Source organism: Coenobita brevimanus, chromosome 1 (assembly GCF_032717465.1).
Source record: "Coenobita brevimanus isolate Jiangsu-jjx chromosome 1, ASM3271746v2, whole genome shotgun sequence".
Taxonomy (NCBI): Eukaryota; Metazoa; Arthropoda; class Malacostraca; order Decapoda; family Coenobitidae; genus Coenobita; species Coenobita brevimanus.
In genome coordinates, this window is record NC_136954.1 from 47,266,773 (window position 1) to 47,291,633 (window position 24,861).

Genomic DNA, 24,861 nt, shown 5'->3' on the forward strand with positions numbered 1-24,861 from the left:
ACTTAGGCCAACACCCCAGCAGTGGTGTTATTGAAGGTGTTATTTAACCCATCCAACTTAGGCCAACACCCCAGCAGTGGTGTTATTGAAGGTGTTATTTAACCCATCCAACTTAGGCCAACACCCCAGCAGTGGTGTTATTGAAGGTGTTATTTAACCCATCCAACTTAGGCCAACACCCCAGCAGTGGTGTTATTGAAGGTGTTATTTAACCCATCCAACTTAGGCCAACACCCCAGCAGTGGTGTTATTGAAGGTGTTATTTAACCCATCCAACTTAGGCCAACACCCCAGCAGTGGTGTTATTGAAGGTGTTATTTAACCCATCCAGCTCATAATGCCTCTTCTAAGTTCAATGGCCAGGTAACAGCGAGAATAAACACTCAAAACAGTGTCGGGAGTGAAGGGGTTAACATACATCCCTGTAACCTCGTGTATGCCGTGTATTTCTCCGAGTTAAATACAACCTTTTGATGTTAGCAGGGGTAATATGAAAAGTTTGTATTGCACAGCCAGTGATAAAAATATCTACAAACATTACTGCATGAGATTTGCCAGGCGGTGAACTCGCATATATTCATACAATACATACACAACATACCAGATTTATTCATCTTAGGAGGGCCGTAGTGAGGATGTTCAAAAAATGCCACATGCAACATCGAGAGTTCCAAAGATTATGCTAGGCTCCATAAAATCGCTCATGAAATAGCATGAAAAGAGTTTATTATTATTATTATTATTATTACTAATTATCATCATCATCATTATTACCATTATTATACGTTATTATTATTAATATTATTATTAGTATTAGTATTAGTATTATTATTATTAAGATTTTTAATATTTTTATTATTATCATTATTATTATTATTTTGTTGTTGTTGTTGTCTCTTAGTTGTTCTTGTTGCTGTTGTAGTTATTGTAGTTGTTAAAGTTGTTGATGTTGCTGCTGTTTTTGTTGCAGCCCCAGGATAATCTGAAATGTGGACCCAGTGGACTGCAGGCTGAAGTTGTCCCTCCTCAAGTCCACCATTCTCTTTCTGGGGGGACAGGGAGGTAGATGAAGGACGTTTACGAAACCAGGCAGTTGAGCCGCCCGGTTATATCAATGCCACCACATGAAGGCAGCCCTCTCCAGCACCAGAGGAAAACATTGTATGAACTGTAAATATCCCCACATGACCTGCGTAAGGTAATCCGTTCTCTTAAAAACAAAAACAATATAATCGAAAACCTTCCACGACGATGACGTCAGTTTTGTATTATTTGGCAGTTTTCTAATGATGGGGTTAATTAAAGGGGTTAAATGAGGGTGTGTCTAATTCCTCACAGCTTAAAGAAGTCTAATAGAATCTGTTGGGAGTAGTCAGATTATAGTACATAAAGAAGTTATTGGAGTGTTTGTTATTATGTGTCCGATCTAAACACAGATATCCTAGTTCTTTTACCAACGCCGTACAAACTTCACTACTCAGGTGCTAACACCCTCCGTCCATACTGAATACTTGCTGCGATATCTCTAGTTCTTTCACCAACGCCGTACAATCTTCACTACTCAGGTTCTAACACCCTCCGTCCATACTGAATACTTGCTGCGATATCTCTCATTCAGGACTGATGTGACAGGTTTTTTAAAATGAAAGTTCGGTGGGTTTTGTGTTCAGTTTCAGTTTGTTTTCAAGAAGTTTTTATCGATCTAACCTAACCTGGCATCGATCATGCGGCTTTACAGACACCAGCCAACTCTTCCTACCACTCAACCACTTATCCCCAGACTAAACAGACTCACTGCAATGAGAAGTTACAGTGTTATTATTTACCAAACTGCTTTAGGGAATATTAACACAAACGTTTTAAGATTTGTATCCATATTTGAAAAGTTGTTTACTGGGAAGATAAAACAGCTTCGACCCGACTTGCACCCTCTCCAGGTAAGACGAGAGAGAAATATACAGTACAGTATGTGTGTGCATATACAGCAGTGAGACTAGGGAAGCAGCAGGAGCGGGTATTTCTCTCTCTCTCTCTCTCTCTCTCTCTCTCTCCACTTTCTGTCTTGTACCTCGCATCTCTTTCATACATTCCCAGTATCGTTTCCCTCCTCTTCCTCTATTCGTTGTTCCCTACATTACCCCCATTTTTCTTCTCTTCGTTTTACTGCTTTCTCGTTTCCCTCTCCAGTTCCTGCCTTGTTCCTTCATTTCATTTACTCTTCTTTATTTTCTCTCTCTCCTTTATGCTTTCACTGTTCCTTTAAATTCCCTCACTTTTCTTTTCTCAATACTGCTTCCTTCTCCTTCCCATTCATTCCCTGGCCTGCTTTTCATCCGTCTCTGCATTTTCACCTTCCGTGTCCTTTCTCTTTCCTCCTCCATTCTCACTCACGTCTGACGTTCGTTTTTCTTTTTCCCCTGTTTATGTACAATTTTCTGAATTACGGAGGGGTACTTCACAGGTGCAGCAAAGGGAATCTGTGTTACGTACACACAACCACACCCACACCCACACTCACCCACCCACCCACCCACACACACACGAGAGAGAGAGAGAGAGAGAGAGAGAGAGAGAGAGAGGCGGGGGGGGGGGACAAAGAGGCGGGGGCGAATCATAACATAAAAAAATACAATACAGCATCGCACAGCAAGCAGGACATCCCAGCTTACTGTCCCTATGCCCAAGACAATACACACTCACTGGGGGCAAGTGTACAGGACGTTGCTGGGCCATTCTGAGTTGCATACATGGCCAGACAAAAGCTATATAACGCCAGGTGCGAACTTTAAATGCCGTCATTGCTGAGAGTGAGGGAGGAAGGGAGGAAGTTGGTGACAGAGAGAGAGAGAGAGAGAGAGAGAAAGAGGAGAAACTGCGCCATACCGCTTGTCTTAAAGAATTAAAGTTTGGTTTGCGGACAAGAACTGTTTTCCTTACTGCGGCAAATTTCTTACCTACCCTGTCAACACCAACACAGCTTTTCAACAATACCAGGAAAGTGCGCTCTGTGAGCACGTGACGAGCGAACGAGCGTTTGTACATACACCTATCATCATAATTTCATCTTGTTATAAACTTTCATCATTACTGGTGAGGTAGCTGAACAATATCAGATGAATAATTGAGCTGAAATAAATACTTTTTCATGTTTCTCTCTCTCTCTCTCTCTCTCTCTCTCTCTCTCTCTTTCTCTCTCTCTCTCTCTCTTTCACACACACACACACACACACGGACGCACATGTGATTAAACTCATGTTGCCATCAAGCAGTTTGTTTGGGGATGGATGTGGTGGTCATGTTACTTTGACCTGTTCTCAAAAATAATATGAGGGTCAAAATCTTGGCTGGCCGTCAACCTTTCCATCATGTTTGGTTAAAAGTGAATCACAGCTGCATGAGAATACCTGTACACTACTTGTTGACTTGGTCATTTCATCACATAGTAAGTTTCAAAATCAGTCAGTGACAGAGTTCCATAATGTAATATTGGTCAGCATCTACAAACCCACTGGACTGAATGAAGTCAAAGATATGCCATGCATACGTAACGATATTAAACGAATGCACCTAACAGTCTATCAATGCATCCATCCAGATAACCATTCACTCACCTGTTGTAGAGTTCTAGAACCTTAGGATGGCCTTAGTTATAACCAAATGCTTAAAAATCCATCCTTTCACTCAGGTGACCATCAAGCTACCTGTTGCTTTTCAGGTTCTATATATAAATGGTAGTATTGTAACTATGCACCGGCCATTGCAACTATTCATCCATCCATCCAGCTACCCATCCACTCATCTATTGATGCTTTCGAAGGTCCTAAAGAATGCCATCACACACAGCTACGAAAATAGCAATCTATCTACCCATTCACCCAGTTAACCATCTACTTATCTGCTGTTGTTTTTCAAGGTCGTAAAGACGACCAGCACCTACAGCTATGAAAATAACAACCTATCCAAGCACGCGTCCAGGTAACCATCTCTCACCTGCTGCTGCTTTCCAGGGTCCTAAGGAAGGCCAGGGCGTCATGGGCAGACTCGACACGCCTCACCATCCGAATCTCAAAGGACGCTCGGGCTGGTCGGAGGGACTGGTAAATCTTCTGGAGTCGCAGGAGGCCTGGGTGAGAGAAAAAAAGAAAGAGGGATAAGTCAGCAAGTTCTGAAGCCGGGATAAAAAGAAGGTACATTTGGCAACATATGAACCTGGTACAACATCAATATGTAGCAGCGGTATACTCGTACCTGACAACCTTGGCAATCGTATTTGTTGGTGGCACTGACATGGATGAACAGAGGTGTTAAATATTAACTGAAATGACCAGGTAACTGTGATGCATGAACGTCGAGAATTGTAGGTAGACCCCCACATCACACAGACGCTGTCCCAGGTTCATGTGTGGCCAATTGTGCATAAAGTCTGAAGTCAAGAGTCACGGAAGAGGAAATATTACTGGTGGTACACACACACACACACACACACACACACACACACACACACACACACCGCTCGCTGGTGCAGTGGTAACGCTCTCTCTTGCCAACTGGTGGACGGGAGTTCGCGCCTCGCTCAGGTTGCGAAAAGTTTCACTGATGAAGTGGGTGGTTACTGTCCCCCTTGAGCAAGGGGATGGGTGTGTGCGTGTGTGAAGGTCATAGCCTTGCCCTTAGATCGGACTATATGAGCTCTCAGCTCCCTTCCGGGAGGGTAAAAGCTGACGATCACGACCATCAAAGTGATCCTGACCGACCCGGTGAATTACACACACACACACACACACACACACACACACACACGACTCAAAACATAACGTGGGATTTTGATTGTTGAGTCGCGGGTGTATTCCGAGCAGCTAACAACGCTTCTTCTAAAACTGTACTCTAATAATAAACCTGAATTTTTCTCCTCCATGTCAAGTCTCTCTTAAGATGAAAAAAAAAAAAAAAAAAAAAGCCGTCTGGAGGCAGCAAAAATTTAAAATTATGTCAGTATAATGAAGAGATAATTTAGGACTAAACATAAGTCCTCTAGTTCAGAAAAAGTCTCTCTCGTGTGAGACAAGGAAGTGACCAACTTTCAAAACGTGTAAAGCTGAAGAGAAACTACTGAAAAAAGATGATAAAAATTATCAGGAACTTTTAGGTGCATCGTTGTGGCGGGTATGATAAGAGAGGAAGTCGTAACAGCAGTAATACGTCTAGTGACAAAAGTTGTGATGGCAGCTGAAATGTTGTCATAATAAAGCGGGCCATACACGCACAGGCGCGAGCCCGTCCGGTGGCCTGAAGAGGCTGGCATCAACGAACAATGCCGTGCCCACACACGATTCAGTCGGCCTCACGTCTCCAGCTCAGTTGCAAGCGAGAGTTCGTGGCGTGAGGGTGGTCATGGACGCTCCGCTGCCCGCAAATGACCTGGAGCTGTATGATAATGGGGCTGTTGCCGCGGCCTATATTGCAAATAATAGACAGAGGAGGAAGAAACGGACCAAATGGGCAAAAGATTGGTTGATTAGGAGTAAATTGCCCCATATGACTCTGTTGAAAGAACTGCGGTGCGAGAAAAATGACTGGTTTAATTACTTGAGGATGGACGAGGATTCCAACCTGCAGCTGTTGTCACTAGTTTTCCCAATAATATAGAAGGATACTTGCATAAGGAGTGCTATTTCACCGCATGAAAGACTGACAGCCACAATGAGATATATTGCCACAGCTTGTTCGTATGAGGATTTAAAATTCTCCCGCACAACTGACACAAGACTGACGCCTGACGGCCTGAGGTACCCCACACACGCTCAGTTTGCCTGAACCTGACCGGAGCCTGACCACGAAAATCTATCCGCGACAGATCCCAGGACGACTGTTGAGGCCGCCTGCGCAGGCGCCTGTTCCCAACCCACACACGCCCAGGTATGCCTGAACGGGTCGGCCTCTTCAGGTCCCCGGACGGGCTTGCCTGTGAGTGTATGGCCCGCTTAAGAGCTGGCGCAGCTTAAGGGGCCATAATAACAGAGGGAAGGGAGGGGGAGCATATGCAGCAGTAAAGCCGCAAGTGGTGCTAAAGACGAGGCACAGTCAACATACACACCAACACCATACAAATTTAAACGAGGGTGAGTCATACACTTTTAAAAACTCCAGAACATTTTTAAGGTTTGGTCCTCCAACACATTATCATCATCACACCGATATATAGGTACAGATGAAATATTAATTTAATACTCCACTTTCATACAGCTTCAAGTTACGGAAAGATGGAAGTCTTTAACTAGAGAACAAATACATGCGACCAGCACAACAACACTCTGTGACGGGTATGAACTGGTGTGTGTGAATATGTGTATCTATCTATCTATCTACTGTATCTATCTGTATACTGACCATAAACCTGAAGAGGGTCTGAATCCGACTGAAACCATTTTCTATTAAATAATAAACAAATGTGAATAGGTAGGCCAAAATAACCAAAGCTAGAAGCGTTTTTCGGAAGGTGAGTGTTATATGGTGGAAAATATGAGAGTACAAAGTAGTTGAGGAATATAGCTAGAGGGATGTGATGAATAAGTGTGGTGATTATTGTCACTTGTTAACACTCAGATCTCGTGAGGTTTCCCCAACGGAGGGTAAAACAATCCAACGTTAACTAATGATATGTTACTGTGCCAGGTGGTTCAGTCATAATATTATATATATACAGAGAAAGAGAGAGAGAGAGAGAGAGAGAGAGAGAGAGATTTTCTAAAACATTATGGAATGATAGGGGAGAAAAAGGAGCACTGGTAGTAAAACATCCGTGCCCACGCACTGGTCTAGAGGTGAAAATTTTAACTCTGCACTGTGACCCTGACCTTCGATTGGTTACTATCAAAATCGAATTACTTCTTTCATACCCTTAATATTTCTACTGTTTGGTTGAAATCAGACCAAAACTGAGATGACTTTACCAGTGACACTGACATCTGACCATTCACTGTGGCCTTGGCCTATGATTGTTCCCAGCATCGAGTCTCTCCAGCCTTCTTTTGACCACAAGAAAATTATTTGAGATGAGCGATGTCTGAGCTTAAGGACGTTCAGACATCTCCTACCTAAACAAACCAGTTGGTGGAAGAAGGAAAATAATAGATATCACTTTAGTTAACTCTCCTCTGAATAAAATCTCTGGTGATAGCAAAAATAAATAATGTCTTCCCTTCACTTACCTCTCTTCTGGAGAAAAAAAAGACTGCTTGTAACGGGGGAATATTAGACATCATCATTCCTGAGAGGCGAAACTCAAAGTTCGTCAGTCGTCTCCAGTCTCTCAGATCATATGTTTTGCTGCTTACGAGATTGGGAAGAGGAGGAAGATGTGAAAAAAGTGGGGAGGGAGGCGAGGAAGGACGGAGGAAGATGTGAAAAAAGTGGGGAGGGGGGCGAGAAAGGATGAGAATTGGGAAGACAGACACATGGTTACAGAACTCTCTCTCTCTCTCTCTCTCTCTCTCTCTCTCTCTCTCCAGTACACGCCAGAGCACCAGTTGCATATCCCATGTTGAATTTCTCACATGGTCATTTTATTAGCACATTTGGATACCCAACCCTGACCTGCCCTCTCTTCACTGCTGGGGCTGCTTTGTGATGCTCTCTCTCTCTCTCTCTCTCTCTCTCTCTCTCTCTCTCTCTCTCTCTCTCTCTCTCTCACACACACACACACACACACACACACACACACATACACACACACACACACGTTTTCTTAAGTCTTCGACCGAAAAGTCTTTTTCCGGCAGTCCACGAAAGCTCCAGCCAAAGAATTCTTTACTCCGGGCCCTACTTCTGCAGTGTGTGTGTGTGTGTGTGTGTGTGTGTGTGTGTGTGTGTGTGTGTGTGTGTGTGTGTGTGTGTGTGTGTGTGTGTGTGTGTGTGTGTGTGTGTGTGTGTGTGTGTGTGTGTGTGTGTGTGTGTGTGTGTGTGTGTGTGTGTGTGTGTGTGTGTGTGTGTGTGTGTGTGTGTGTGTGTGTGTGTGTGTGTGTGTGTGTGTGTGTGTGTGTGTGTGTGTGTGTGTGTGTGTGTGTGTGTGTGTGTGTGTGTGTGTGTGTGTGTGTGTGTGTGTGTGTGTGTGTGTGTGTGTGTGTGTGTGTGTGTGTGTGTGTGTGTGTGTGTGTGTGTGTGTGTGTGTGTGTGTGTGTGTGTGTGTGTGTGTGTGTGTGTGTGTGTGTGTGTGTGTGTGTGTGTGTGTGTGTGTGTGTGTGTGTGTGTGTGTGTGTGTGTGTGTGTGTGTGTGTGTGTGTGTGTGTGTGTGTGTGTGTGTGAAAATATAAATGCATTTCAATCAATCTGCAAAATAAACAAGGCTCTATATTTTTTACTTATCTGGAATCGTTTAGTTTTTCGCATTGTCACTTTAATATTCAGTCTAATACACAATTAAGTTACGAGGTTACAAGTGTTCCCTCTGGATCCGTATTTTTAAACTCTCGCCTGAACATGAAAAGAATGAAAAATATAGTTCGTCATTGGGCTGAAGAGGATAAGTTGTGCATCAGACAGCTTTTATATATGTTTATTTTCACTCTTCTATTTGTCAAGCTATTCACGGTTCAAACTTTCGTAAGGTTGCGTGTAAGATTGCTTGCACGTACAGTTGGTATCAAATGGACTGTCGCCTTTCTTGCATTCCTCTCCATGGACTTTGAAAATCAGTATGGTGAATCAGCAAAGTCCATGGACAGAAAAGCAAGAGAGGCGACAGGGCTTTTGTTGGCGACCGTACTTGGCTCTGTATATACAACTGTCATTCTTACAGCAACCAAACAATTCTCGTAAGTTATACACAAGATTATATTTACACAGCAGATATCTGAAGGAAAAACAAAAAAATAAACAATTTTCGATAATAGTTGACTTTGTGACCTGTTAATCCTGTAAATGGGTTAAAAGTCTATACATACAGCCCCGAGTCCGTATTCATAATCTTCTGAGGTTAGTCCCTTCACTCCGAGGACGTATCTATGCAGCAGAAGTTCGTGTGGTGGTGTGTGAAAACTGCTTAGTTATCACGCTGCTAAGTTCTTGCCCAACAGGAGGCGGCAAACTTGTCACGCTGCTCCTCTAACCTCTGCCCATTACCCTAAGTAACCAATAGGGGTGCTGGTACCCATGATATTCCATTAACTGGTTCCTTCCACTGTGCCCAGCTTCCGTCCCCCCCTCCACTCACACACAGTTTTATTCAGACACACACACACACACACACACACACACACACACACACACACAGACACACACACACACACACACACACACACACACAAAACCATCACCATAACCACCATTACTACCATTTTCACACCAAACTATCACCAAACCCTTCACTAAAGACTCAAGTAACTTCATCCACGACCAAAATTACTATACCTCATACCAATTAATCTGGCCAGGCATGTATGGCAACACTGTTCCGGCCGAGATTCTGATTGGCTGGAGGTGTTTGTTCGATTTCGTTGTTGCTAAAACTGATACTCCTTTTTATTATCAGATGTGATACTGAGTTTGTCGACAATACAATCGTCAAAAGCAATAAGAAATCCGTTATATACTTAACAATGAAATTTTCGTAGGAAGATAGAGATATTGAGTCAACAAAGTATTATAACAGTCCAAGTCAAGGTCAGCATTCGAACAATTCCTTTAAATCTCCGACACTCCGTAATATAACAGAAAATTAAGAAAACTTGCTTAATATAAGCATTGGTAAAACACACATTTAAATTTTAAGATCAGTCTGCACCCTTAAATCGTGCCACAACTCTGAATAATTAAAAATTCTAATGAATAGACGGGTTCTGCGAGGAGGGAGGTTTGAAAAAATCGCGAAAAATCAAAGTAGACTAAAGGAAAACTATTTCATCATATATCCTCTATTATCACAGTACGAACTGATCTTAAAATTTAAATGTGTGTTATACCAACGCTCAGCTTAAGCAAGTTTCCTTAATTTTCTGTTATATTATGGTGTGTCAGAGATTTAAAGGAATTGTTCGAACGCTGACCTTGACTTGGACTGTTATAATACTCTGTTGACTCAATATCTCTATCTTCCTACGAAAATTTCATTGCTGATAAGTATATAACGGACTTCTTATTGCTTTTGACGATTGTACTGTTGACAAACTCAGTATCACATCTGATAATAAAAAGAGTATCAGTTTTAGCAACAACGAAATCGAACAAACACCTCCAGCCAATCAGAATCTCGGCCGGAACAGTGTTGCCATACATGCCTGGCCAGATTAATTGGTATAAGGTATACCGTACTACCACTCCCACCACCACAACAATAAAAACAACAATAACAACAAAGACCACAGAAACTACAGCAATAACCACAATTACGACAGATACTACGAACATCATACCCCTCCCCCGCCACAACCACCACAAGAACAATAGTCACCATCACCACACAACCACAAAAACAACCGCAACAACCATAACCACACCAACAGCACCACCACAACTATTATCATCATAAGCATCACCGCAGCTGTCTATATTTATTCATATTTCTATCTATATTTAAACAAATTTTACAAACCACACGCTGCCTCCAAGTATAATAAGTTGTGTAAATTATTCTTCATATCTTTGGCACTATTAATAAACATGTACATTTCGCTACATAATGTAAAATAATTATTCCACGCAAAAAATATCAAATCCATCTCTCTCTCTCTCTCTCTCTCTCTCTCTCTCTCTCTCTCTCTCTCTCCTAATCCATCCCAATCAACTCCCTGTCCCCCCTCCCCTATCTCTATCCACACCCCCTCCCTCTCTCAATTCCCCATACTCCCCCACCCCCATTCCTTAATTAATCCCCCTACCCCAGACTAAATCCTCCTCCTCCCCACTTAATGATTGAGTTTGATATTTCAGTCCTTTGGGTTTAGATTTTTTTCCCCTCTGTCACTTCCTTTTCGCATTATCTAATGTCACTCATAATCAATCTTTCCATCTCATTTCTTAATTACAATAGTTTGTCTCCAGTGTGTTTTTTTATTTATTTATTTTTTTTGTTACTTCCCATGCCTTCTTCACTTTCCCCTATCTTTTTTATCCTTTTTGTAAATATACTGTATTGCTTTTTCACTACCAATTTTTTGCTATTATCATCATCATCATCATCATCCGGACCTCCTTTCCCACCCTAGGGGAGGGTGAGGAGTAGCAATGTCCAGACAGCCCAAAAATTGCCCAATCTAATGGGCCACGCTTCCATTCACTCATCATTCATCCCCCCGGAATCCAGGCTCTATCGGATACGCCAAAAACATTCACCACGTTCTGTAGCTTCACATATCGTATCCGACAGAGTCAATCCAGACGCTGCCACGTTAAAAAGGGGTGCCAAAAATCCCTGATCATGCATATCTCCTCACAAATTCATCCAGCCAGCTCGATCTCCTGTCAGTTCCCTAGCCTCATCGACTTCCAAACCTCTCTTCCTCACACATTCATCCACCATATCTCTCCACCTTCTCCTTGGCCTACCTCGCCTCCTCCCTCTTTCGAATTCGCTCAGATATACCTTCTTCACCACTCTATTGTTATCCATTCTCTCCACATGACCATACCATCTCAGTACACTCTCTTCAATTCTGGTGTCCACCGACTTCCTCAATCCGCATCTTTCACGAATCACATTATTTCGTATCCTATCCACCCTCTGTACTCCACATACATTCCTCGGCAGTCCCATCTCTACTGCTCTTACCCTTGACTTTTCATTTTAATGCCACATCATAGTCTCACATCCATATGTTAAAGTTGGCACTAACACTCCTTCATGTAAGCCTCGTGCAGCTGCAACACTCAAGCCTCTGTTTCTTATCAAGGCTTTAATTGCACCAGCTACTTTTCTTCCTTGTGTCATTCTACTTTCAACTTCTTTAGTACATTTTCCTCTCTTTTCTATCACTGTACCCAGGTATTTGAACTCTCTCACCAATTCCAGTCTCTCTCCATTCACTGTTACATTGCACTGGGAGTCACCTTCTCTCTCAATATTGCACTGGGAGTCACCTTCTCTCTCAATAACCATCACTTTACTCTTTTCTACATTTACTCTCAAGGAACGACGCTTACAGACATCAGCAAAACTCTGCACTAGCCTACCAAGTTCTTGTCCGGTACTTGCAAGCAGTACTGCATCATCAGCATACAACAAATTTGAGATATTCCATCCATCACCATTCATTACCAATGCCATCCCTCTCTCCATTACTCGTGTTTTCACTTCTCTCATCACCCCATCTATATATACATTGAGCAACCATGGGGACATCACACAAACTTGTTTCACGCCCACACTGATTGTGAACCATTCACTTAGATGCCCATTAACCCTGACACATGCTTCACTACCATCATAAAAACTCTTGACGGCACCTAACAGCTTACCCTCTACACCGTACATGCGCAAAACTTTCCACAATCCTTCTCTGTCCACTTTGTCATATGCTTTTTCCAGATCCATGAATACCATAAACACCTTATGGTCCTTCTCACAAACCTTCTCAACTATCTGTCTCACTGCAAAATATTTGGTTCACACATCCTCTGCCACTCCTAAAGCCACCCCGTTCATCACTCACTAGGACTTCTGATATCTCTCTTACTTTCTATATAATTATTCTTCCATATACCTTCCCTACCACACTCAGTAAGCTTATGCCACGATAAATCTTACACTCACTTCATTCACCTTTATTTTTGTACAGGGGTAAAATCACAGCCTTTTTCCACTCTGCTGGCACAGTTTCATTCATCCATGCCTTCTTACATATCTCCAACAAGCACTTCATTTCATTCTCTCCACTACATTTAAGCATCTCTGCATACACCTCATCAACCCCAGCTGCTTTCCCATTTTTCAGCCGCTTCATAGCACTCTTCACCTGTGCGAGTATCACGTCTCCTGGCACTGCATTCCTTCTCTGCACACCCACAAAACCAATCATGTTTACAGCTGCTCTGCTCTCTCTATTCCCATTCATCAGGCTTTCAAAATATTCTTTCCATCTGGTCCTTACTTCATCTCCATGGGTTAGTAATCTACCACCCGCATCCTTCACACCATCCCATTTCTTACCGCTTTCACTTCTACATTTCCGCACCTCTTTCCAGAATAACTTTCTATTTTCAGAGTAGTTCGCATTCATTTTTCTTCCTAGATCCTCATTTACCTCCTCCTTTTTCCGCTTCACTTTACGTACTTCTTGCTCTCAACATATTCAGTTCTTATTTCAAATGAACCCCTATCCTGTAACCACTTTAGCCAGTGGTTACAGGATAGGGGTTCATTTGAAATAAGAACTAAATATGTTGAGAGCAAGAAGCACGTAAAGAGACTAGTGAAGAGGAAAAAGGAGGAGGTAAATGAGGATCTAGGAAGCTGTTACCTTTAGTCATCCTTACGATATTAATAATTGTTTTTCAGTTATCATATTTGGTGTCACTATGCTAGCTTATCACGTCTTTTCCACTCATTTTCTCACCTAACTTCCGCATTCTTTCTTCCTCATTCTCCTCTACGCCTACGTATCTATTTGCCATTTTAACATCACTCCTTTTCTACTTACTTTCTCATCTGATTCCCTGATTACTTCCTCGTTTTCCTCTACACCTGCGGATTTATTCCCGTTTATCATGTTCTGACAGGTACTAAATATTACCATTTATTCAATTTGTCGTAAGAAAGGAACAATTCCTTGAGAAAGTGTTGGTTGTGAGTTACATTCTAGGTCGCTTTGATGATTCCGTGACACAAATTTCTTAGCGATATATTCAACACATTGCATTTCATCATCCACATGTAAGTTACTGATGCAAACTATTGGAGATAATGTGACGATATAAGTAAGGGAAAGTTATGTGTAATATGATAAATAAGTAAAAAAACTATATAGCTATGGAAGAGATGCTATGAAGCTCCAATGCCTACATTTGGACCAGGCTCATACTGCGATCAGCTAAAGAGACTGCCAATTAACTCTACTACACGGTTTTTACTACAACTTGGCCTAAAATTGCCATCTCTCTTTCTCGAATACTAAGTTGGAGCAATAGATAAACACTAGAAATTGATGCTAGTCACGATGCAGTGCTATGGAGAGGGAGTAGGGCCCTAGCGTTGTATTTTTCCGCCGGTGAACTACGTGAAATAAGCTGCAAAAGGATGAAAATCTGCACCAAGTTAGCAAAAGAGTAATTTTCGGTGGCCTGTATGGTGCGTTAATAATTTTTTTTTTATGTTATTAATTGAATTAATGTTGATGATACGAAGGCATTAATGACAGACAAGAGAATAGTAAAATAAAATAAAGAAATAAAGTCGCCAGGGCAAGGTGGTAAGGAGTCTGTTTAACCAACAAGAATACGAGTCTATATCGGTCAGCTTAATCTTACCCCATACGGAAATTTACCTTTATTTTGCTCTCTCTCTCTCTCTCTCTCTCTCTCTCTCTCTCTCTCTCTCTCTCTCTCTCTCTCTCCTTCATCAGCCATAGATAATTATTCTTTCCATGAGAGAGAGAGAGAGAGAGAGAGAGAGAGACTGTAAGACAGACTGCGGAGGGACGGAAGAATTAATGAGAAGGGGAAACGCATCAGGGATGCTAACTAGAATGAGTAGACGAGGAAGGAGAGTAAGAGGGAGAAAGGAGGAGGAGGAAGAAAGGGAAAGGGAACAACTGCATGATTACATTTAAGAAAGGGAGGGTGAAGAAGAGGGAAAACAAGTAAAAAAAAAAAATGGACTACAAACAACAATAAGGATGAGGACAAGAAAAAGAAACCACGGGAGGAAAACGGGTGAAGAAATCTAGAACCAATACGAAGGGAGAAAAGGTGCCAAGAAAGGGGGCCTGGACGAGAGGAAGAGAACATGAGAGAAAAAGTTGATAAGACAGAAAGAGAGGAATAACGCACTAAAGTTGACAGGAAATTCATTCATCAGAAGTGAATGATAACTAACACTGAAGATCTAACTAAAATGTGTGAGGAAAAGAAAGATAAGGACAGAAGAGAAATATAAGAAAGACTATAATGGTGGCGAATTAGTCGAAAAGAAGAAAAAAAGATAGGTATATGGATAAAAAGGTAGACAGGATAGATAGAGACTGACATACATAAAATACAAAATATAAATATAAACCTCAAATTAATAACCAAATAAACACAGGCTGGCAATTATTCACATAAGAACAATAAACACGCTATACATAATTATATAGATAAGCTCTAGTTAGATAAGACAGCCCAACGCTGATATATACTGGACAGACAGACGGCCAGATAGTCAGATAAACAGGCAGACTTCCATCTTTTCATAATACCCAATGTTCGAACTTGACATTTCACTTTCAAAATTCATATTATATTCTTCACAATCTTTTTCATTACCTAGGATTCGTGCCCCAACATCTTATATAACGAGACAGACAGACAGACAGAGACAGGCAGACCGACGGGTTGACAGGCAGTGCAAGAAATAAATTGGTGCACAGATAAATAAAATAGAGGTTCTCATTTTATATTCAGTCCAAATCCTGTCGTACATTTGATCGAGATTTAATTCCTTCTATAAGCCCCCAGATACATAGACACAAATAAGTTACAAAAGACTGGCTGACAAGAGAGATATAGACAGACAGACAAACTGCATAGGACTAACAGACTAACAGGTAGACAGACGTATATACAGTAAAGATACAGATATACAGTAAGTGTATTGACGGATAAACAAATAAGACAGAGACAGATAGACAGGCAGAGAGACAGATACAGATACAAATATACAGACAGACAAACAAATATACAGTGAGACACTAACCCAGAAAATTCTTTCCAAGTCTTATTCTATCTATAATTGTCTGATACTTTTTCCAAACCCCGGGACTGATTGACAGACAGTTATACAGACAAACAGATACAGATATAGACAGACAGATAATATAGACTGATACAGAGACACACAGGCAGAGAGACAGGTATATAAAGAAAAACAATTATGCTTAAACCGCGAAACTCATTTCTCGATTTAAAAAAAAAAAAAAAAAGATCGTAGAATGTTCTCCCAAACATTTTTATATGCTTAACAGATAATAATTATATTTCCAGAAAGGAGAGTGTAATGTTTTATCCCGTCAGCTGCTTCTTGTTCTACTTCACACCAACGCTCTTTGCCACACCCACACGACTTTATATCTGACCTGACTGACCTTAAAGCAGCAAGTGTGTAGCATCTGGGTCTGGTAACTAGAGCCACCTTTATCAGACCCTTTTTTTATTAAGGCCTTTGAAATGACCTTACATCCCAAAAAGTGTAAGACGACGAGCGAGTAACCACCAAAAGACGGTCGCAAAGCCAATCAACACCCAAACAACCCATCCAGTACAGGCATGTGTTTATCTGGCACTGAACGAGGTAATGATGCAACTTAAGCTCGATTCGAAGGAGCCCATTAACCTATTCATTCTGCAGTTTGTTTCATATGACCTACAAATACAATTAATCTATGTATTGACGTATACAAAGCAACCTTCGTGAAGTATCATGCACTTATTCACAAATGATTCCTCTCTACTCTTTTCAAATTCTTATTCAATATTCTGTTCTCACACTGAACCTCTACCTCCATGTCACCAAAGAGAGAAAGATAGACATATGCAGAGATATCGACAGACAGATATTAACTTTGTCTATATCTATCCGTCGATATCTCTGCATATGTCTACCTGACATATAAAGAAAAAATACAACAGATAAATATACAGGTAGGTTATTCTTCTTCTAAAATCTTATTCTATACTAAACTCCCTTTCACTCAACCTTCCGCTTCGTTCCCTGTGTCATGCGTCCTGTCAGTAATATCTCAACATGGTAGAAATCAGGGAACAAGCAAAAAGTTTTTCGCCTTTGTTGAAACTCCACGTTGGGCTCTGAGAAGAAGGGTGACTGAAAGACAGGAAGTGGAGAGACGGGAAGAGGAGTTGAGACGAAGACGAGAGAAGAAGGGGAAGTGTTTGACTGGTTGGAATGTGTGGGGAAGTAGTGAGAAGAAGAGAGGGGAAGCGAAAGTGAGACGAAGAGCGAGAGGAAGAGGATATGAGAGGATGAAGAAGTGAGACGAGGAGGTGAGAAGAAGAGAGAGAGGAAGAGGAAGGTCAGAGAAGAAGGGGAGGTGAGAGGAAGAGAAGAGATGCTCTCACATTTCACTCATTTCTTTTCACTCTTGATTCCCAATTTTTCATCTTTTCTTCCATTCATCTCCCTCTCGACATTTCATTACCCTGTCATATTCCACCTCAAATTTTTCGTTTCCCGTTTTTCTCTTTAATCACATGCCTTTCCTATTGTCCCCTTCACGATTTCCTCACTTTCTATTCCTTCTTCCTTTCTGCCTTTCTTCATTGCCATGTCTATCCACATTAACTCTCACCCCAGTAGGATCCATTAAGTTTCCATAAAATACAAAGCCCAAGCTTCTGGGGCACATGGAACGAGACTAGTGGATATACTGGACAAGAGTAAGGCAATGGATAAAGTGGAAAGGCATAGGATAGGAAGGCCACTATTCCTCTTTCTCGCCACCACATTATCCCTCACAGACAGCCTCGTAGTGAAAGAGTGAATGTCAGTAGCACGAGATTACATTATCATTAGTCATGTCTCAGACCTCCCGGGAACTGGCTCCTGGTGGATGATGCGGATCTTAATGCCGGTTAATTAATCAGACGAAATCAGCAAAGCCCCTAGGTTATCCCTCCGTTTATAACTGACAGGCTAATTTACATAATTATGTCTAACTGTCTAACTACATTAAAACAGATACAATTTAGGATACAATTTAGGATTGTCTACATTGCTCAGGGGATGACGGACAGTCCTTACAAAAAAGTCGCCAGCATTCAGACTCTTCGCAAAAGTTGGTTAACTCTGTGGATTCGTGTTCCCACAATTCACGCACTACACGAATTAAACGAAATGTGTGTTTACATGGTTTGACCGCTGATCGCATAAAACCCTTTACACGGTATAATAATAATAGGAAGAACAATAATAATAATAATAGGAAGAACAATAATAATAATAATAATAATAATAATAATAAAATAAAAATAATAATAATAGATACTACTACTACTACTACTACTACTACTACTAATAATAATAATAATAATAATTATTATTATTATTATTATTATTATTATTATAAGAAGAAGAAGTTGGTATCTAGCTATTTGCCCAAGGAACAAGTGTACCATGCTTGAAGTGAAATAGTGAGGAAATATGGAAATGGCCCCCAATCTGACAAATGTTTGGTGGAAAGAACGTAAAAGAAAATAACCTGAGCACCTACTGTAGGATCAGTGCATATGCTGAAGACCAAACTACACAGCCAGTCACTTGGAAAGTAAAAATAAATCTACCATTTCTATGCTAGGGTTTCACTCAAAGGAAGAACATAATCCTGTGGTACCTTAAGTTAATTGCCTAAGTGAATCAAAACCAGCGAACAGGTGCTCGAATTACATTTATACACTGACTGCTTGGACTTCTTAGATTTAAACAATAACAGCTAGACTTCTTAAACTGACAGCTAGGACTTTTTAGATTTAAACACTGACAGCTAGGACATCTTGGATTTAAACACTGACAGCTAGGACTTCCTCGATTTAAACACTGACTGCTAGGACTTTTTAAATTCAAACACTGACAGCTAGGACTTCCTCGATTTAAACACTGACAGCTAGGACTTCTTATACAGTAGACAGCTAGGACTTCTTAGACATAAACAATGATAGCTAGGGCTTCTTCCATTTAAACACTGGCAGCTAGGATTTCTTAGATTTAGACACTGGCAGCTAGGACTTCTTAGATTTAAACACAGCTAGGACTTCTTAGATTTACACACAGCTAGGACTTCTTATACACTGACAGCTAGGTCACCTTAGATTTAAACACTGGCAGCTAGGACTTCTTAGATTTAAACACTGACAGCTAGGACTTCTGCCTCAGTAAGATAGCTATGTGTATCAACAGGCAGCAAACAGGAGAAGAAAAGTATTAAAATGAGGACAATTATTTAATAACTAGATAACGCCATTCTAGATTTTAAACCTGGTCGCATAAATATAAAGCTAAAACCTGCCATTAAGGCCTGCAGTCACTTCGGTTAAGGAAGCTCCCTAACACCTTTAGTAATTTATTATGCTGATTTCACCTAACAGTCCTCTTACGTATTGTAAATTCTTCAAACATCGCGTCACGTTACATGCGGAACATACAAACGGATATTAACCAGCCATATTTAAGAATTAATCGTTAAGAAGAGGTGTCAGGAAGCCTCCTGTGCCAACGAGAATACAGGCCTAAGTCCCTCACTGTTGCGTATCCTCCAGCATTATAGTCCCGCTATGTCAACAAACGATTTAATACAGATAAGAGTCCAAGAAACCATCATCTATTCATTTACAGATAACACCAATCTATGTTACTGAGTCATAGGAGCCGGGGAACGGGACTACTGGCACTATTAACTTTATCATATTCCAAACGACCCCGTATTACATCACACGGAAGAAATATATTCAGTTGTTTATCTTATGGACGTGACAATTCAAACTTTATAGTCTAGTTAAAGTCTGAAGATAATATTCTTCCAAAGGTGAGGTATGGGAAGCTGTTAATGGATGGTGAGATGTGGACAGAGAGAGAGAGAGAGAGAGAGAGAGAGAGAGAGAGAGAGAGAGAGAGAGAGACAGAGATGGGGAAGACTTTGGGATTCAGCCAAGACCATCAGAGAAATCCACCAAGATCAGAAGCGTCATCTGTCATCACCACTCACTGTCATCACCACTTACTGTCATCACCACTCACTGTCATTACCACTTACTGTCATATCCACTCACCGTCATCACTGTCAACACTCACTGTCGCCACCATTCACTGTCATTACCACTTACTGTCATATCCACTCACCGTCATCACTATCACCACTCACTGTCATCACCACTCACTTTCATTACCACTCACTGTCATCATCACTCACTGTCATTACAACTTACTGATAACTCCACTCACCGTCATCACTATCAACACTCACTGTCACCTCCACTCAGTCATCACTGTCATTACTCATCATTCATTCATCACCAATCATCACCACCATTCATTATCACCACTGTCATCACCACTCATTGTCATCAGTCATTACCAGTCACTGTCATTACTATAACTGCCATCACTCATCACCACTCACTACCATCACTCATCACCACTCACTACCATCACTCATTACCAATCACGACCATCATTCATCAACCAATCACGACCATCATTCATCAACCAATACGACCATCATTCATCATCAGTCACTACCATCACTCACTACCACTCACTAATATCACCACTCATGGTCATCACCATTATCACCGATCAGCGGCATCAGTGTCATCATTGCTGACAGTCAAAACAAATCACTGTCTTCACTACTCACTCCCATTACCATTGTCATCACGGTAATCAACCAATCAATGTCTTCACTGCCATTACCATTCAGTCATCACTGTCACTGCAACAATCTCCACCCACTGTTATCACCAATCAGCCATCATTTTCATATCATTGTCATTACCATTCAGTCATCACTTTCATAACCACTCATCAGCAGCCATTCAAGACGTTCATCACTATAGTCTGACAGATCGAAACGTAGGGTTTTGGTGGAGTCACCCCCTCCCTGCACTGTTGCCACGTTTCCGAGCTGACCTCTCCATCAGCGATGACCTTGACACTGTTTCCCTCTTGTGATCTCCGTTTTTCTAATACCCCCTATACCCCTGCCACCAACACCCCCTATACCCCTACCCCCAACAACACCCCCATCAACAACACCCGCTATACCTCCACCACCAACACCTCCTATAAATATAGACCCCCACCATCAACACCTGTATAATAATTAGCCGTTGATAATTGCTATACTTTTATTGAGAGCATACATTCTACCCTATTGCTCAAACTCCCTAATCTTACAATCCCATCTGTCTTAATCCTTCCCACTGCCTTCGTTCCTAAATCCCTTAATTGATCTATTTTTAACCTAAGTGTCCCCACACCTTTTAAACCATTTACCTCTCTGTCACTATTCTCCACCATATGTATCAACTTGTATTATATTGTGTATAGAACTTTCATACTGTATGCTGTACTACTGTATAATGTATAAGAATACCCACTGTTTAGTGGAAATAAAGTTTTATTATTATTATTATTATTATTATTATTTCTCTCTCTCTCTCTCTCTCTCTCTCTCTCTCTCTCTCTCTCTCTCTCTCTCTCGCTAGATTTTGTTATGTGTCATCCATGGTTTTTTACTTCCATTTTTATGTATGGATTATAATTTTGACTTTATTTCCGCACCACCCTTGAGGTAAAAGTCACGGCGCGTTTTTTTTATAGAGGTTTCCCCAATAGGCCTAAATCCTGTAGGGGGTTGGTGACCTCCCACAGCGTACACACAAACACGTGTCGCGTGAGTGCTGCCACCCCAGAGCTGTTTGATATATTTATTTTAATTATGAAAGGATCGCCTCTTCCCACTTTTATCCCTTCAAATTTTCTTGCAATTATACTTGCTAAATTAATTAGCAATGTTAGAAGTGTTGGGGAAGTAAATAATAATTAGAATATTTTTAGAGCAACACTGCCAAATTTTTATGCCACGTTTCTCTATTATCGTATAATATAGTATGCAGAATAGTTTTATTCTTCCTTGATACATGTCAGCACTTTCATTACAGTTATATTAGTATGAGTTATGTTTATGTATCATTCCTACTACACAAACCACAGGCGTTATACATCGTAGGGTTAGGAAACATGGCAATAGTGTAGGGAGGGGGTGACTCCACCCAAACCCTATGTTACGAGGAGGAACACTATAATCACTATCATCACTTTCATTATAGTCATTATCATCATTCGTCACCATTCACTATTATCACTTTCACAACTCTGTCACTCACTACAGTACATCTCATTATCCCCTTCACCACAACTCACCCATTACTCATCACTCATTATCATCACATTCTTCACCACTCACTATCATCGCTCATTACATTTCATTATCATTACTTCCTTCACAACTCACCATCACTTATAACATACTATCATTCATCACCACTCATTGCCATCACTTTCACCACAACTCAGTATCATCACTTTCACCACAACTCACTATCATCACTTCTATTACCACTCACTGTCATCACTTTCATCACCATTCACTATCAGTTCATCAGCACTCATTGCCATCAATTCATCACCACTCACTCTTATCACCATCACCATTCACTATCATCAAACCATAACTAACTCATCACTACTCACTGTCATCAGCACTCACTGTCTTCACTCACCATTCACTGTCATCACACCACTCGCTGTCATCATTCATCACACGCAGCCACCACCCATCAGTCGCTGCCATCACTCATCACTCACTGTCATCATGCATCACCACTCACCGTCACCACCACTCACTGTCATCACCACTCACCGTCACCACCACTCACTCAAAAACAGAAGGGCGAGAGCATGTCCACAACTTCCCGCCATCGTTCTACCATAACTGCCACTACGCCCTCACTGCTAACTACTATTGCCTCCACACCCTCATCACACTCGCCACCAACACCACACAGCATCATGTCAAAATCAGCCCAGCCCAACTACCACAGCAATTAGCAACTTTCCACTTCATTCCTCTCTAATTAAGGGTTTTTCAGTAACAAGGACCTCTTTGTATTGCTCATAACCACTGACTATAGTAATTACACATGGCTTGTTTTCATTTCGGGTACTCCGGCTATTCTCAAGCTTTAGTTGTGAGGTAGGTATAAGTCTCCTTGGTTACTACTCAAATGAGCCCTCCAATATGACAGCAACTGATCATCAACCAAACTGAAGGGCTGTGGGATATTTGGTAGATGAAAAAATCCGACAACAGCCATTCTTTTTATTCAGCTCAGTAAAGATTTCTCTCGTTAAAGGACTTATAAATATTCTCTTGCATCCTTTACAGCAAGATACCTTTTTTTTTTCTTTAATTCTTGCTATCACGGGACAAATTTATTCACTAACGTAAATGTTTTAATCATTTTTATTTCAGTCACTCAAATATTTCCCTGCTTTTATTTACCACAATTTGTTTTCATTCTTTTACGCAGTGTCATTTTGTTCCACTGTTTTTTCAGTATCTTTTCCAAGCACAATATTTCTCTCTCTCTCTCTCTCTCTCTCTCACACACACACACACACACACACACACACACACACACACTTTCCATTAATATCAGTTTAGTTCTTATTGTCCAGAGAACCCACTTGGTCTTCGCTTGCTGCAGGGAGGAGGAGGAGGAGGAGAAAACATCTAGGGGAGGTAAAAAAAAAAAAGAGAGAAGGGAGAAGGAAAGAACAGATAGAAGACAAAGGACAATGATAACATTAAGGAGCAAGTGTGGAGAAAGTAGTGAGGGGAAGGAAGAGGACGAGATAATGTGTAGAAGAGACTGAGATAAAGTAGAGGAGATATTATTGGAAGTGGAGGAAGACACAAGGATAGTTTATGGGAAATGGAAAATATGAGTAATACGGTGAGCACGAACGAAGGAAAAGAGAGAAAAGGAGTAGCACGAAGAAGAACAAGGGAGGGAGAAACAAAGACAAAAGATCCTAAGAGAGGGAGGAAAATAAAATAAAAGCGAGTAAGGGGAAACAGACCAAAATGGACTGTGTACAAAAAAAAAAAAAAAAAAAAAGACTTAGAGAGCATGGTAGCCCAAGAGCGTAATTTTGTGTTAATTGTTTTACTTGTTTTATTTCTGCTCTCCCCTAACGATATATATATTTTTTAACCTTAACCCGCATGTGGTCGCGTCTTTTATTTTTTATTCCAACTTACATCACACGATTTTATTCAGCTGAATACACAAGACACAGAGGTCAGTATTCCCATCCGATAAGAACGCTCCCCAGTACCTGCTCCTCAGCGATTTATTTCTGGATACGGCTGGTTAAAAAAAAATTAAAAATGTAACATGCTGAACGCGGTGGTACTACAGTAGAATTATTTACATGAAACAGAGGAGGACGGTAAGGAGGAATAAGTGAATAAATCGCTTAGGAAGGTGTTTGGGAACTTCCGTAACCAACGAGAATACGAGCCAGAGCATACTTTCATTACCAACCCCTCTATGGTCGGAACAAGTCTAGTAACCTATTACATGAGGGTTTCATTCAGCTGGGAGTAAGTTATTGGATTCTAAGTGGTACGGTTTTCACACTGGAGGGGTTAGTCTTCGTTCCTTCCTACAGTGCCAGGCGGTTCTCCTAAGCTGAAGAAAATCGTCCGGTCGTAGCAGGAACAATGAAAGCCAGATTCCATCATACTATTAGCTTTAAAGATTGTGAACAGAAGGAAAAGAGTAAAATAAATGATAAAGCTAATCACAAGAAGAGGACGAAATGAATGGAGAAACAGTGGAGCAGAAACCTGGCTGTGTTATCCCGGAAGTACTAAATGATAGCATGGGGTAAATAGCAGAATATGGAAGCAAGACTGAGCTGCTGAGAGAAAATGTGTGTGTGAATTACAAAGAAAGCGAGGCGGTGCAAGAAAGGAAAGAGGGAGGAAGGAAGGGAGATCAGAGAAGAAATAGTTTGGGCGAGAGAACTGTTCCGTAAGAAAGGGAAATGGATTTGTCTCCTTTAATTAATACGGGATTAAGGCTTGACTCACACTT

At 41.1% G+C, this 24,861-nt stretch overlaps 1 protein-coding gene across 1 annotated transcript in view; it reads right to left on the reverse strand.

Moving 5' to 3' along the window:
• The window catches only part of LOC145396382 (glutamate receptor 1-like), a 363,216-nt gene that overhangs the window by 243,127 nt on the left and 95,228 nt on the right, over positions 1 to 24,861 (reverse strand). The window contains exon 4 of the mRNA XM_080269805.1: positions 3,991 to 4,123. Within this exon, the coding sequence (XP_080125931.1) occupies positions 3,991 to 4,123 (133 nt within the window). The remainder of the gene's footprint in view (positions 1 to 3,990; positions 4,124 to 24,861) is intronic.